Source organism: Topomyia yanbarensis, chromosome 3 (genome assembly GCF_030247195.1).
Source record: "Topomyia yanbarensis strain Yona2022 chromosome 3, ASM3024719v1, whole genome shotgun sequence".
NCBI classification, from domain to species: Eukaryota; Metazoa; Arthropoda; class Insecta; order Diptera; family Culicidae; genus Topomyia; species Topomyia yanbarensis.
The window spans coordinates 122,196,387-122,213,214 of NC_080672.1; the positions used below are offsets into that span (position 1 = coordinate 122,196,387).

The window sequence follows — 16,828 nt, forward strand, 5'->3', positions numbered from 1 at the left end:
ATTGGAATATTCTGATTTCCATAGGTAATTTATCTACCACCAAACGTTACCTCCGAGTGCCAACCTATGGACCAGGCAGTGATTAACGCTATAAAATTGAAAGATAAGCGGAAGCTGATGCTGATTAGTACTGGAAGGTGTAGTAGGGGAACATGGGGAGACTTGACCAGGGTTTCAGCTAAACCTGCATAGATCTTTAAAAGTAATTTCAATCCTTCAAAAGCCATTGAGATATAATGTGCAAAGGTATTATGCGTGTTCATATTTTTTTGCAGAATTTTTAGTTTAGTTTTTCAAAAGTTATGAAATTTTTTCTGCGAACTTTTTTTTGGTCAAGTCTCCCCACTACGGGGATATTATTTGATATACAAAATGTTCATGGAGCAAATAAGAAATAGTTCCCTTTGCTTAGTAAAAAGAATATTTTTCTTATTTTTCAATTTTTCATATTTCTTTTATGATATTATGTAAGAGAGGATAAACCCTCCCTCCCCGTCAGATAAGAGTTTGTAAGATATTTTAGAACTCCCCCTCCCTCCTTATGCACTTACGTAATTAGTGTATGGCTCCCATACACTGAACCATCTTTGTCAGAACTCTAAGACATTCCAAATTATGGGATTGCATCCTCCAAAAAACAGGATTTGTATTATCTGACTCTAGAAGATCACGAGTATCAATCTTGCCCACTAAATATTGTACAATTCAACATTATTGAAAAAATAATGATGTATGCATAATGAGAAAAATAAGATAAAACATTAGGCATATACATCTATATATCAGACGGAGTAAACAGAACAAAAAATAAAGAAATTAATGAAAGAAATGTAATGAGGTGCAAAACAACTAAAAACACCGAAATGCAATTATTATTAGCCAAGAGCAAAGCTTGCGCATAGATATGGATCGTAGCTGTTCTATTGCACAAGTGCAGGATGCATCGATGCGTACTCGGGCTGGAATTGCACGTTTCATCAATAATGTTACTTAGGTACCCTGACCACAATAGATCTAAATACTGGTCGCAGTGGTTCGTCTTCAACAACAACAAAAATGGGTACCCTGACGCGTGTTCCGAAACATTTCAATTAATTTTGACGAACATTTATGCACTGAAGTGCCCCAAACTTTCACTAATCAAATAACAAAACAAAGCAATATTATCAACGATCCGCGCAAGCCCCGCCAACGTTGTACACCATTGTTCAGTCCCAGTCTGCAGTTGCGTATACTTTTTATTGGTTATCGCACCTAGAGGGCATTAAATTTGCCAGTGTCAGCCGTCCGCAGTTACGTCCCGCACTGGCCCTAACATCGGCTGGCAGTGACGGTGACGTCAAGCAATCTTCCGTACATTCACCATCGCCGGGTTCCAATAGGGATTTAATGTCACAATTTTGCACGAAACCAATACTGGACTGCTGTTCGACATCCGTCCTCGGTAGATCGACCAAATATCTCATCACCTCGGGCGACGATTCCGCAGAATTATAAATCTGTCGCATCAGCTCTAGACGATAGCTAGCGAGCGCAGCGCAAAGCCAGCCAATGATTTTGGTAGGTTGTTTGGTTGCATTTGTAGTGTGTGGTCAGATTATGGTTACAGGTTAGTAGTTGAGAGTGATAGTGATACAGATGAGTGGAAAGAAAAGGAAGAAAAGAAAATCTATCATTTTCTCTCGTCTGATGTTAATAATAAGAAGATCGAATATGAAAAGAATAGGAGAATAAACTGAAGCTGTTGAACAGAATATATGTTGATCGATAGTGTAAAGTGAGCATAGAAAGACGTTGCCTTTGAGGATTTTGCATGCCAGTTTGAACGCACTTAAATGTACATCTGGCAGAATGTAGAGAGTGTTTGTGTAGTGACTTTTAAAACGATCTATACTCAATCATAGACAAAACAGTTAGAAAGACAGACGAAAAAATACAGTATGGGTATTCGTTCATACCGTAATTTATCCAAGCTCCAGTGATGTGTAGCCCCGTTTTTGGTATCGGTTACCTCAACAGCAACAATTGTCCTAGGAATAGGTACCTGATCAAACTCGTCTTCTTGACCATTGGTAAGAGCTCCCCCAATCAATGAGGATGATGTAAGTTCCGGAGGAAGCGGCGAGTACAATGTGTCGGTTAGTAGAGTGAATTGGAACTGAACCTGTTACAGAGACAATGAATTGTTAATTACATTAATAAATGTAGCTACTTTTAAAAATATATACCTTTTTCTTTAGTTCCACAGATATAGCATTGGCTTCCTTTAGGAATATTGCATTACCCCATAAATCGTCTCGAAGTGAAGTAAACTGGTGGAATCGCCACTTTCGGAAGGCCCAAGCAGCCAGACCGGCTTCGCGAGCTGTCCAGCAGGATTCGAATAGAGGGTTAACTGTTTGATAGATTTAATTATTCACTAATGAGCAATAGTTTAGAAAATTGATGAAATCTCACCAAAGATGTCTTCCTCTTGATGGAAATCCTCTGGGCTATAGCTACTGTACATCGACATAGTCATCGATTGCTCTTCAACCTGTTTCTGAAGAGCATCAATACGTGCTTCATATGTCTACAGAAAAAAGCAAACATCGAAAACAATTCACAACCCGAACGAATATAACGTTTACCCACCTTACGTTGCTCTTCGAATTCTTGATCTGCAGCAATTTTTTCACGTTTATATTGTTCCTCCAGCGCACATAGACGTTTCTCCATTTCTGCTTTCAAATCAATACCTTGCTTTTCCAGCAATTCACCCTGGGCAAAGTTCCAATCCGCCACCTCCCCGTTAGTGCCCGGTGTGCCACAAACGTCTTTATCTTTAGTTTTTTCGCGTTTCTCACGCGCCTGCTCCGGATGAGTGAAACGGAACACATGATTCCGACCAAGTATAACGCGCGATCCAGTTTGAAGGACCTCCGGTTCTACCAGCTTCCTACCGTTGAGATAAACCAACGCATCCTTATGGGGAACCAATGTGACAACGCCGTCCTTGTTCTCAAATACGCAATGTTCTTTCAATATGTGTGAACCCGAAAGCTGTATGTCCTGGGGGACATTTGCCTCCGACGTACCGAGACGAGTTAGACCTGAAAGAGAACGCAAGTGATAAATTGAACCGTTTGCACAATAGTTTGCAGCCCAGTATCTTACCGTCTTTAATATAGTACAGTAAGCATTCCGACAATGTCGGATCCTCGTTCAAATTCACCAGATGAGGTGACTTCTTCGGCGAAAAAACGCCCACGGTGATGCCATCCTCCTTGACGGCAACACCCATTTCCGCAAAGACGGCCTCCCGTTGGACGCGGATCTGTTCGGTGCGCTTTAATTTCTCCTCCCACGTTTCATTCAGCTCGGCAATCAGCTTCTCGCTGGCCTGCAACTGATCGACTGCCATCTCGGTGCTGGAGCCGGTACGTTTGCGCAGCCTGTTGGGGGAGCAAATTTTCTTCTCCATTTCGCCGATGTCGCCATCGGCGTTTCCGCTGTCAACACCACAGCCGCCTCCGCCACCTCCATCACCCTTTTCCATTTTGATGCATTCATCCTCTGGAAAGGATAAGCGTTAAAATGTTTGGTTCCACTTTTTTCCTGAATGGTTCGATTGGCAATGAGCGTAGGTGAAAGAAACATTTCAATTGTGGGAAAGGTGCGCTATACTACTGTACAGTGGTTTGATTCGGGTTGAGAGTTGCCGGCATTTGACCAGGAGATAGTTGTGGTTGCCAAATGACAAAGTTTTATATGTACCAAACCTCTCGTCTTGATCCAGTACTTTGTATCACATTTATATTAGTTACATTATTACAGTTTCTCATGTCCTGTGTACTACCATTCTACGTATAATTGCCCCATGTATATAGGGAACCCCATAGAACATAGGGCAGTTACGCGCATAACAGTAGTGCACAAGTCGTTCACAATATTTGAAACAAATATATGTATATTGCAGCTATTATTGGAGAATTGAGTTCGGTCCAAGCGATGTTGGTTATGAGATATTCGCTACACAGCGTCTTGCTGCATTTGATGTAGAAATAACCCCCTGCCACAAATTTTAAGAGAAAATTACAATCTCTGGTAATTGCGTCTTTCTACAATACGAATAGTTTTATCGTTTATCTTACATTTTTCTATTAAAAATAACTAATTTAGGTTTAAATTATGGTAATACTACTACTACACCTAACCTGACTTAAAGGGGTAGTCTGTTTTAGATAGCAAAAAAGAAACTGTTTTTCGCGATTTTTTTTCAAATGAGAATAACTTATCTTTTTGAAATTTTAAATATTCTTGAATAAATATTTGAAGTGTTCAAATAATTTATTTTGTTAAAGAATAACACAAAATTACCGCAATTGTTGGTAACAGATTATTTTTTTAGAGATGACAGTTTTTTAGCACATTGATAAAATTTCACATATTTCCACAGATATTTGGAAATGTTGCAATATTCCACAGCTAACCATTTTTTAACGTGTTTAAATGTAATTGGAAAGTTATTTATGCATTTGTAAACGGTTTTGTCTGTTTAGTTTGGTGTGGTTTCACTTCCCAGGCTAACCGTAAAAAACCAAAAGCACCAGCTACTCCCGCTGTGGGGAGAACGAAACGAGCATTGCTCTCCACAGCTAACAATCAAACACAATGAATCAAACAGGACAACGACATCGTCTGGAAAACACACTGTTGTGTTTTCAAGGAAGCCTTGTGGGGGAGAAATGAATCCGATGATTCGTCCCTATAGTCGTTAGTGAGGATCGAACAAAGAAACAAGTGGAAATCGCTATAGGAGCAGTCAACTAAAACACCGAGACAGATCAATTGTTATACATCTTGCCAGTACATTTTCACACACGATAATATTGCTTTGTCAGCTAATCGTAAGCGTCGGTGATCCACTGCACCTGGACAATTTTGTTTAAGTGTGCTCCAGGGCATTACCGAAACTATTCCTACCGTTACTCACAGAAGAAGGGCCAGCAAGCAAAAAGTTTAAAACGGAAAGCTGGGTTTGTTCGATTGATTTTTTCCGGCATTGGTGTTTCCCTATTTGCTACTACTGCTGTGTGAAGTGCGAGTTCAACTGCAGTTAAGTACCACCATTATTTTGCATCCCCATTCTTGTCTCTTCTATAATGCTGCCTAGGGTCCAGCCCGTGCAAAAATGACTTGCCATTACAGTGATTCATCGCAAGATGAGTTGGAGGTTGAAATAAAATCGACTCCACGGTTCAAGATATATCCAGGATTCCTCTGGGCCAAAGACAAGAAGTATTTAATTTTACTGAAGAGTTCTAGAATTCTGACAGATCGATGTTTAACCGTGACAGAAATATCGAAAATTCGGCTTCGAGTGGTGGTAAACAGTTTGAAGCAGGCGAATGATATTGACGGCTACGGGCCCTTTACAAAGGAGTTCAGAGTATATGTACCAGCAAATAGGGTGGAAATCTGCGGGGTCGTGCCCGATTCTAACTTGAGTTGCGCGGATCTGCTGACACATTGGGTTGGCTGTTCAAAAGACCCCATGTTTCAACCGGTGAAGATACTGAAGTGCAAATGTTTGCATTCAGCATCAGTCTCAGCTGACGGGAACAGGACATGTGTCATCTCAAAATTCTATCGAGTAACCTTCGCAGGGTCTGCTCTACCCAAATCCTCCTATTGACAAGGTTCGTCTACCTATTTGCTTTTTTGTGCCACGGGTTATGAACTGTACAATTAGCGAACAATTGGGCCACACAGCCTCCCATTCTAACAATAAGGCTTGTTGTGGGAAATGCGGGGTGAATCATGTTGCTGATTCCTGTGAAAGGGAACTTGTAAAGTGTTTGTACTGTGGTGGAAATCCACATGATCTCCCGACATGTCCAGCATACAAACAGCGCAAGGAAAAACTGAAGAGTTCCCTTCAGGGAACTTTTACAGAAAGATAGCTACGGTCACTACGAATTTCTATATAACTTGTCTAGTGACGTATACGACTCTGGTGACCCCCGGGAGGAAATATTTTCTGTTTTGCCTAGAAGCAATAGAAAAATGAAAACATTTCCTCTCCTTAGCTTCGTTGCAAAGGCCAGAAGGTTTCCCTTCAATGTCCTCCAAAAATAACTGCTCAGGGAAGTACTCAAGTAAGTAGCTCCTGAGCTCAGAAAAGGAGTTTCCAACCCTTCCTGGGACATCAAAAACCTCAGGTGTTCAGCCAGAAAAAGAAACCAGTGCTGGCTTAATAAAATTCTCTTTCCAGCTTTAAATATTTCTAACCCTCTTAGAACCATCTTAATAAGCTTTCTCCCCGCAATTAAACTGCAAATCCTCCTTTCAGCGATCCTTCGATGGCTAATACATCGAACAGGTCACGAATTTGATCACTGTTCTTCAGTGGAATTGCAGAAGCACTATCCCGAATATCGATTCTTTTCAAATTCTAGTAAATCTTTACATGCGATGCATTTGCATTATGCGAAACATGGCTTACTTCGGAAAAAGACCTCAACTTTCACGATTACAACACTTACTACTGTTGGGGATCAAGAACTTCCATTCTTTCAATCGAATCGACCTCCCCTTGACGCCAGGTATTGAAGTTGTCGCTTGCCAAACTAGAATTAAATTTATACCAGTATTGTAATCAAACTTTCGATTGCTTGCCACGAATAAGTGCGCATGGAACTGACACGTATGTAGTCCTTTGTATTGCTTCCAGATTCAATCAAAGCGAGCGTAGTGCGTCGGACCCGTGGAATTTTCGCTCCCGTCAAAAAGTTAAATGGAAACTACCTTCAACACGGTTTACTTAATTTTACCTTCCCAGGAGATCAAAAGTCAAAAACTGTAAAAAATCAAATAAAAAAGTTACAATAAAAAAACACATTTTAAGGGGGTATTCCAACCTGTACTTCAATTTCAACCAATAACTTTTTTCGCTTAACAGATAGCCATTTCGATACTTCAACAAAGTTTCATAAACTCATTTCGTCTACAAACTTTCCATACATGACTATCAATTTTGGCAACAATTTGCAAAGTTATTTTTTTCATCTGCGTATATACCCCCTTAAATCAAAATTTTCCAACATTATATTAAACTACTTAAAAAATAAAGAAACCTTTCCGAAGACATCAAAGTGCCACAGCCAATAGTTTCGTCGCAAATACCAATGACCGGCTTTTTTTGATTCCGTCCCACTGTGCGACGGTTTTGCGATATTGAGGAGCTCCTCCCCGCACCGAGGCTAGTCTCAGGTGAAGAGCTTTGCGATAACTTCAATATGATCATTTTGAACGCTGGTGGAATGACACGGATTCCTGTCCATCCAGCGCGTCTGCGCGCCTTAGACTCGTCCTTCTGCTCGACAACGCTGCGGTTAGATTATATGTGGAATGTAACATCTGATCCCAACGCTAGAAAACAGAGCTAGTATTAAACGCGTAAACGCGTTTGGGTCTTTATAGTAATATATCTAGGGATCTGGTTCGACTCGAGAAGTATCTGGGGGTGCCACATTAGATGTATGAAACAGAAATACCAAGAAGGGCTCAACTTTCTTCGTACAATAATCGGAACATGATGGGATGCGCACCCAGGAGACCTCATTAGGATGAATCAAACAACTCAAAAGAATTCAGTATCGCTATTTGCGTGTCGCTCTAGGGTGCATGCAGTCAACCCATACGATGAGTCTCGAAGTCCTATCGGGCGTTCTCCCGCTCTTGAACCCATTGGGGATTGAAAATTTCGAGAGGCTTGTCGAGCTCAATTCTCAGACTCGTTTTATGTCGTTATAATTTGACTACATGGCGCAGAATATTAGGTCTTATTCATTCAATCCAATGGATAGTGGTGTCTGCACTTGTGGCGATGACTATCACGGTATCGAACACATTGTCTGGGCGTGCACCGAGTATAGTTCTGGCAGGTCTTGGCTAATGGATACCCTTCGGGCCTGAGCAAAACCACCCAACGTCGCAATTCGAGATGTTATGGCAAACTACGATCTCCCCTATATTTCCCTCATCTATCTCTTCCTAAAATGAATCGTTATAAACATTTAGTTCCTTTCTTTTCCTTTTTCTCGTTCTAATAAGTCCCCTGTACTGCTTTTGTGAAGTCGACTCGTTCCAGTGCGCTACGACCTGATCGTCTTCATTATCACCACTGTGCTTGCATAGGCCAGTTGAAGCCGAGGCCATCTGAAGTTCTGACTAATCTTGGCGGATTCCTTACGGGTCCGACGAGAATCTGTTGTTGAACCATGGGGAGTTGTGAACACTGTCATTACACGCTAAGCTAAATCAGATCATATTCTAACTCATCTTTAGTTTAGAAATATCTTAAAATTTATCGTCTATAGCCCTAATAAAAAGAAACCACAACAATATTCCATTTCTCCTACTTTTTGTGATGGTTTACAACTCCCCACCAAACTAAAAAATGCCGATTGCACGCAATCTGGCATATCCCAAACAGGATATTGATTCTTTTAAATTACTTCAGCCTGTGGATGTATTAACGAGTCCTTCACAAATACCAGTTTAGATATTGCAATTCGACCAATGTTTATGGTAGTTAGGCCCCGAAAACAAAACTATGTTCACAACTCCCCACCGTCCCCTATTTGTCAACGATATATTTCCGATAAACATTTCCGTACTTTTGCCGATTGTTCCACCCTGTAAGATTACTTAATCTACAATATTTATTTTCTTACTCTTTCAAAAAAATGCATTCGTTCATACAGCAGAACTTACGAATACTGCATCCCAAAAAAAATCGACTTACTCCAAACTTACTCAAAGCACTGTACAGTTATACATCCTCGCGCCTCTTGTCAGCTGTGAATGCTTTCAGAAAGGAAGCGAAGGCGTTCAAGCGTAAATTTTGTAACAAGCACATTCATGTACAATGTACGGTTTGGTTATATATTTATAGAAATAATATCAAATTAAATTGGCACCGTGGGAAAATATATTCTTCAATGCATATTTTATTAATACATAACAGAGGAGAGTATGAAAACAAACTGAAAATAGTCGTATGAAATGAATAACCGAACATAACTCATTGCGTCGTGGAAAGCTAAAGTATGATTGAACGACAATAATGATTGATGCAAATTTCACCCTACGAATATTTATAGGTTGCAAGCATTGTACGAAAAGTTGTTTGGCCATAGTCAATAATAAAACTAGTAAAAGGTATGAAGGGTTGTTCAAAATCTCGTCTTCCGAATTTTTCTGTACAATAATTTTGAGCGAGTCAACGTTGCGAAAATTATGCCAATAATTGTCGATCGCATACTAAGCAATAATTTGGAAGAAAATTCAACAAAAAAATATGATCTGCCGAAAAATGTTGAGTGTATATTAGTTTTCCGGTTTTGTCCAACCCTGATTTACTTAATTGTTTGAATATATAATAGAGTTTTAGAGTCCGGTTGAAATAGTTACTTATGTGAGAGTTGCAAAACAACACCAATTATTTTAAATACACAAACTAAAAAAAACATGAACAAAAATCATATATTTATAAGTTTGGATTTTGCGTGGCACACTACGGCTTTATTCTAACTGTATCGGTAGAGCTATTTGTATTGTTTCAAATGAGTCTCAGAGTATATGTTGTTGTTAGGCAAAATAGGTCTGTAACAGATAAAATAAGTTTACCATTATTAAAATTTAGAATATAATCCGTTGGAGCTGAATACAAACACAATATCCAAACATAAACATTTTTAAATGACAGGTACAGTTCATTGTACGTTGACTGGTGATGTATAATGAACAAAATTAAATAAGGCAAACGCAATACAAAATCAACAACTAATTAGCTTATTGTTTTTTTTTGCTTAGCATTCGACGTTCTACTTACTATTAGCATCTCGCTTTTCACAAACCACTTTACCGTCCGGTCCTACAGGAAAAGTGTACGTCAAGTGTTTGTTCATAAAATTTGTATTCATAAGCAATTGATGCCTTAATTCCTTAACTCTATATTCAATTACGTTTATATATGTGGGACCTAACGGTTATAATTATTGATACCAATAGGCGCTTTGTTTTGATTTTGGATACAAAAAAACTAATGATGAGCCTTATAATGAGTGATCTTGTTTTGAGACAAACTCAAACATGAATAAAATAGTCCGAAAAACAGTCCATAAATAAAAAAGGTTAAGGGAAAGAGTTCTAAGGTGTAACAGAATCCGCTCTGGAAAAACGTTGGTGCCATTCCAGTACGGATAGGACGCGGATTATGATGTCGATTTATTTGTTTGAAAAAGGCTGAAACTAATTGGTAACACTCACCTTCCTGCACTTCGATACCCTCTGCTTTGAGCAGTTCGCGTAATTTCTGAATCTCCTCCTTGAGCTCGCGGATGAGTTTCGCGTTGGCATCCTCGTTGACGACGGCTTTGCAAACAATCTGTTTGGCGCGGTCCGCATATCTATTCGAATGGGAAAACCAAACTCACTACAATCGAAAACAAATCATTATAAACATGTCACTCACCTTAGGGTGCTCAACGTTTCGTCGTAGTTGATATCGGCCGGCGATATCGCGGCAATCATGGCCGTCTTCGAGTTTCCACCGAGATTCTCGCGCAACAACCATGTCAACACGGAGTCACGGTACGGTATGAAGTCGGCCTTTTTTGATTTTTTGCTTTTAGATGCCTATTGATATCGGATTCAAAAGGAAAAAAAATCCCACAAAAACATGATTAGAACATGTACCTAATAAACGGAACATGGATCTAATTAGCAGGTGTACTGCCTTTTGCGCGCTTATCCGTTCCAGTGGGCATGCGATTTGTTATCATTATGGAACGGACATGCGGGCTGTAGGCAGCGTAGCACACGAATAAAACGATATGCAAAAGCAAAATGAAGGTGAAAATGTTTTAATGAGTTAGGAATAGAAGCGATAAAATACGTGAATTGTATACTGATGAGAGCGTGTTTAACATGCCAAGAGTTAGTTAAACCCTAATGCTAACATTATTAGCTTTGCATTACTTTTCTACATTGTTGTATTTGTTCGACAAATAACCCTTATAAAAGTAGCAACTGTTTTAATCAATAAATAAATCCCACAAATTTATGAAGTCAGTCCAAACTGTATTTTCGAATGTTGGACAAAACAGTAAGGCCACCTTATACAAAATTAGCCATTTTCTATACTTTCTTTCGATGAATATCGAGTTTTTAATACAAATCAGTTAATTTCAATAGCTTTTTATGTATAATCTGAGAATAGAACATTGAAATTAAAAGAAACAATATCTGAACTTTGAAACATTAAGACCAGAATTAATTGAGTGAATGGTCCAGGCTGAAGATATTACCACTAGTATTTAGTAGTATAGCCATTATTTCTTATTAAATATCGGATTCTGCTCGACATTGACCGAGTCACTGTGCAACATGTAGGATTAGGATGCATCCGGATGGTGGCCCATGCTTCTTGAATATTTCTCCACTATTCTTCTTGATTTCGAGGTTTTTCAGGGTCAATTAATTTTTTAACGGACTATTGCAAGTTTTTATTTTTGTGTTTTATATTTATTGTGACTAACATTCCGACTTTTCTGAACTTCGAAACATTCGTTTCCCATCAAATCTAACCATTTTACACCTATGTCTCGTCACACCATAGTATGGCCGCGCTACCTACTTTAGCTGTTCTTTGGCAAACTACAGTCGAGTCTCCAGGTATGTACTGGTCTAGTAGGACTTCTTTTGAGCTCCTACCAACAAGTTTATGCTCCAAAACGAGAATTGTGGGTGACTTTGATTATTTCAGATCACCCCGGATCGTGCAATATAAGCACAGACTAACAGACATAACATTAAAAAAAAAACTTCGCCCGCTTTAACGGTTATTTTAGATACATTTGTGGTTGGGACTGTGACCACATTTGAAATTATAACACCACTGACATATGAACGAGCATATGGGGGATAGACCACTAGTGAAAATTTGCTCCTAAACCTGACGGGTAATCCACCAGTAAATGAGTGTTTGGGATCGTGAATAAAAGGTGGAGCTAGTGTTCTAGAAAAATTATCGGATCGATGTTTTTGAGGGAATTCCCTCATTGTGTCATGTCTGTTAGTCTGTGGTATAAGTATCATCAACGGCGGTAGTTTTCCTGCCCGTCCAGTCGCTAAACGTAGTTTCGCATCTCGACGAAGATTGAAAACATGTTGTCGGTCTTTCTAGAAGACGAGAGCAGGCATTGCATTTATCGCTCATATGAGTAAATGCGCCCGGATAGTTTGCTACTGCGACAATAAAAACTCACATTTTCACACGAAAAGTGTGAGTGCCACAACTTCTCCGGATAAATACAACGTGTTATTTCTCCGGATAAATAAAACAGTCGGAGAATGAGAGAATGAGTTTATCACGGTATCCTTCTTGTGTTCCCTGCTTTGCTGTCGTTATTCCAAAACACGATAAAACAAGTCTATCATACTTCTTTGCCGCTTTTCTTTGTAATTAAGTGTATTTTTTGCAGTTTTAATTGATTTCCACGAAATTAAAATTTTATCACCTTCTCCGGTGAGAAGGAAAAAGTCAAATAAATTTTATCCGGAAAATCATTCTCACGCTATTTGTGGAGACGGAGAATTTTGCGACTCATCTTATCTCGGAAAAGTTGGACATCGGATAAGCTACTTCTCGCGTGAGTGAGAGAGAATTAGAATGCCTGGACGAGAGCAATATTTCGAGTTTTTTGAAAGTGATATCTTCGACACATTTTTTTCTACAAGCTTGCAAAAATTCGCTAAAATAAGCTCTTTTTGAAATTTGCGATATTTCTCCTAAGTTGAATATTACAATAGAATTTAAACTGCGAAAATTTTAGGAATAACAAAAATCTGAGCAAATAAGGAACGAGGTCCTATTTTTATATCGCGTAGTTTATATGGCATCCCCGTTAAAATTTCAAACCTATTTGCATCACATTACTTCTCATGTCACAATGTTGGTAACGCTCATTGACACAGTATTACTAGTATCCGCGGCTAGATGACATCATCTTATTCATAACGTGGAGGTTAGGGGCGCAAAAAGAAATATCAGCGCCGTAGAGGCCTTATTGTTTTGTCCGTAACTGTACATTAGAGTGGGCACAGTTACATGAAAAAATTTTTTGCTCCGAGTAACTTTTCAGGTTCGATTTGGGCCCTAAAACAATTGTACAAATTCTAGGCTCGATCGATGAAACTATATTTTTGCCCCCACGGTTTAAAGTTTACAAAATAATTCTTTCAAGTGTCGCCTCCTAAAAATAAATCGACGTGTGATTTTCTTATTTTATAGGAAATTTAACAAGGTAAAGAAGGCTTGAAGACCATAAAACGATCTGATGCTTGTGGAAAAAGTTATTAAGTGAAAACACACAGGTATAGTAGAAGTATAGTGTCTTCGGCAAATTTGATGCTTCATATGGTTGCAGCAAAGTAGTTCGAAACTCGGTCACTAGGGCGTTAGGTTAAACTAACTTTAAACTAGGCATGATAAGGATGGTGTCTTCGGTGAAGTTTTAGGCATGCTATTCTGAGCAACTCTTCCAAATGTACTAACAATACGACCTGTATTGGAAATTGGAATTGGTTTGGAAATATTGCGCTTCTTTAAATAATTTTAAAATTTGTTTTTTACCCATAACCCACTTAGCTTCAGTCTAATTGTATATCTTTTTTCTACGGTCTTCCTCCGTATATCCTAGAGAATAATTTACTATGCCACTTATACCATTTAAACTCAAAGCATATTGAAAAAAATCTACTTTTTAAAAGAATTTATAAAAAGAAGAAAACGGGATATTTTTTTACTCCAGCTCCAACTCACCCGTCAAGCATTTTAGATTCTAAAAGGAAAGTTGAAAATTACTGAAGCCCAAAGTCCCTGTAAACAATGTCCTCGCATGCGTCAAAACTGTTAGTGGTAGTGAACAGAGACAACCTATAAAACGTGGTATTGATGACGTACCATTCGCCATAGAAACTGTCACACATACGAGCACAGAAGCAGTTTTCGTTTTGACGCATGCTAGGACTTCCTATATAAGGACTTTGACTGAAGCTAATCTCTTTTCTTTCAAAAAGAACGACATAAGAAATAGACGCACAATTAATAATTTTCTAAAATTTCTCAAAAAGACCGCTTGAGCTAGTGTTTCATTCCCCTAGTTCATGCGATCGACGGTATCGCAGTTTCCCATGGGTCTGGGTCAATTAGCATAAAGTCATTTGGCATAATGGTCATTTGGCATAATTCCGAAAATTGATCACACTGAAGGTCATTTGGCATAACGGACGTTTGGCATAACGGACGTTTGGCATAACGGACGTTTGGCATAACGGTTATTTGGCATAATGGTCATTTGGCATAGTTTAGAGAATTGATCACACTGAAGGTCATTTGGCGCAACGGACATTTGGCATAACGGACATTTGGTATATCGGACATTTGGCATAATTTTGAGAAGTGATCACTGGAGGTTTATTTGTTTATTTGTATATGAAGCATTCATCTGACATATATTGTCTTAATGAATAAAAAGCTTAAAACTAATTGTCACGAACAACGAGGTTATTTGCCATTTCTTCAACTACAGGGAAACACATAATTTAAGACTGTGCGAGAATTCAATATAAATCATCGTTTGAAAAACTTGGCGAAATCAACAAATGATGACGAATATAATTCAATAGAACAACTCATGATATAAAGAAAGATAATAAGGATAATTTTAATTATTGAAAAGCTGTATGGAAAACCAAAACTCACTTATGATCATAATAATGGCCAAAAGAAAACATACGTCTGGTGTATCACAGTTCTCCACTATACTATACTATACTAAAACGTAAGTCAAAGCCAAGTATCCATAATTGCAAAAATGAAAACACAAAAAAATTTAAAAATGAAACCTAAAAGAACTGCTTATATTTAAAAGAAGGCAAAATCAGTATTCACTCGAAATATAATCAATATCAGGTAATGCATAACAACATATTATTATTGCTTAGTGAAGCTTTAACCTTATGAGTCATTCTCCTGATAAACTACACATCCGTCTGTTATGCCAAATGACCTTCAGTGAGATCACTTAGCAAAATGCCGAATGTCCGTCATGCCAAATGTCCGTTCTGCCAAATGACCTTCAGTGTGATCAATTATCAAAATTATGCCAAATGACCATTATATCAAACGACCATTATGCCAAATGACCGTTAGGCTAAACCATCTTATGTCAAATGCATTAATGCCAAATAGCCCGCTCCCGTTTGCCATCTGCATGCCTCTTTCAACTGATATACGCAAGAACTAATTATTATAAACAGCTTCATTTAACTGAACGTTGAATTTAATCGATTTTTTGGCGTAAATAGCAACTCCACCAGTATGTCTGGAATGAGAAAAGTAAAAAGCAACATTGTATCATGCAATACTGTATTGATCAAATGCATCCGCATCAACTATATCTGTTTCTGATAGAAAATCCAACAGTGCACGTTTGTTTTCGACAAGATGTCGCATTGCGACAAAGTTTGTAGATAACCCAGCTATATTTAAGACAGCCTGCCTTTATTAGTTACCAGCGGTGCCAACGGTACCGATAAACTACATTTTTTTCAGTATATTTACATTTGCACAAGCCGTACAGCCCGCTACAGCGACGCATCACTACAGCTCTTGCCAGAACGGTAGCCAAACCGAATACATTTTCCCGTAGAGCAGTAGAATACATTTTTGTTTTGCTGCTGTACTCCGACTGCTCGGTGAGAGTGTGGCGTAGTAAAGTTTGTTCTCTCGCTTTGTACATTTTTCTCTGCATAGTCAAAGGGAGAGGCCCGCACACGAAAGCGTTGATGCCGGCCGTGGCGTAAATGAGCCGCATTCATTGTCGTCATTTTTGAATAAAAATATTAAAAAATGTAAAATAAGGAAAGAGAAGCTGTACCGCTCGCGTCTGGTGGCTGTACTGGGGACAGTAGTTTTTGTACAGAGCTGGGTGTCCTGCACTAGCGAATGACAGCAGCATCGAGAGAGAAATGAGAATGTAGGCAGAAAAAATACAGCCGCAGAAAAGGCAGGCATTTTGCATCCTTGTTAGTTACTATTCACTTGACAGCAGCAGTCTCCGATATGGTAGAAGCCCATTTGGCATAAAGTCATTTGGCATAACATCGGTTGGCATAACGTCGTCTCACATAAAGAAACTTGGCATAACCATAGCGAGATTCAAGGGGTCATTTGGCATAATCAATTAAACCCAAATTGAAGATAGATTGCCATTTGGCATGATACCCATTTGTCATAATGGCCGTTTTGCGTAATGGCCATTTAGCGTAAAGCCATTTGGCATAGTGGACATTAAACCTAATTCCTCAGATCTATTTGACTAACCAAACCTATAGGGCAATAATTGAAATAATAGATAACAAAGTCGGTAATTTTCTGGGATGCAGTTTCCCGAAAAGCCATTGCCCGATGTGGATTATACAAACTGCATGAATTTTCCGAAAATTCAATTAAACTACAGTTATTGCACATTGAACTTTTTTAGAAGACTTGCTATGCAGCCAACTGCGTTGTTTAGCTTTTCACTTTTTTATTTTGATTATAGAGGTTTCACCCGAGCAAACTAAAAGCCCATAATGCCCCCATGTTCATGACTCAAATTCACTCCCACTGCATGGTGTTTTGATAGTGTTTATAATGGGTTCAACCCATGGAAACACTATCACTATGGTCCGTAAAATCCCATTTAAAAACCATATTCTGGTGTATTTATGA

The 16,828-nt window shown here is 38.8% G+C and overlaps 1 protein-coding gene across 7 annotated transcripts in view; it reads right to left on the reverse strand.

Annotated features, from left to right (window-relative positions):
• Positions 1-16,828, reverse strand: part of LOC131687447 (kinesin-like protein unc-104) — a 153,330-nt gene that overhangs the window by 19,079 nt on the left and 117,423 nt on the right. For 4 of the 7 annotated variants that reach the window (XM_058971527.1, XM_058971528.1, XM_058971529.1 and 1 more), the window contains 9 exons: positions 10,523-10,686; positions 10,318-10,457; positions 9,881-9,922; positions 3,157-3,555; positions 2,635-3,092; positions 2,458-2,572; positions 2,229-2,395; positions 1,959-2,164; positions 1,255-1,524 (listed from right to left, as the gene is read on the reverse strand). In XM_058971527.1, coding sequence (XP_058827510.1) covers positions 1,255-1,524; positions 1,959-2,164; positions 2,229-2,395; positions 2,458-2,572; positions 2,635-3,092; positions 3,157-3,555; positions 9,881-9,922; positions 10,318-10,457; positions 10,523-10,686 — 1,961 coding nt within the window. The remainder of the gene's footprint in view (positions 1-1,254; positions 1,525-1,958; positions 2,165-2,228; positions 2,396-2,457; positions 2,573-2,634; positions 3,093-3,156; positions 3,556-9,880; positions 9,923-10,317; positions 10,458-10,522; positions 10,687-16,828) is intronic. The other 3 variants (XM_058971532.1, XM_058971531.1, XM_058971530.1) reach the window with 2 other exon arrangements.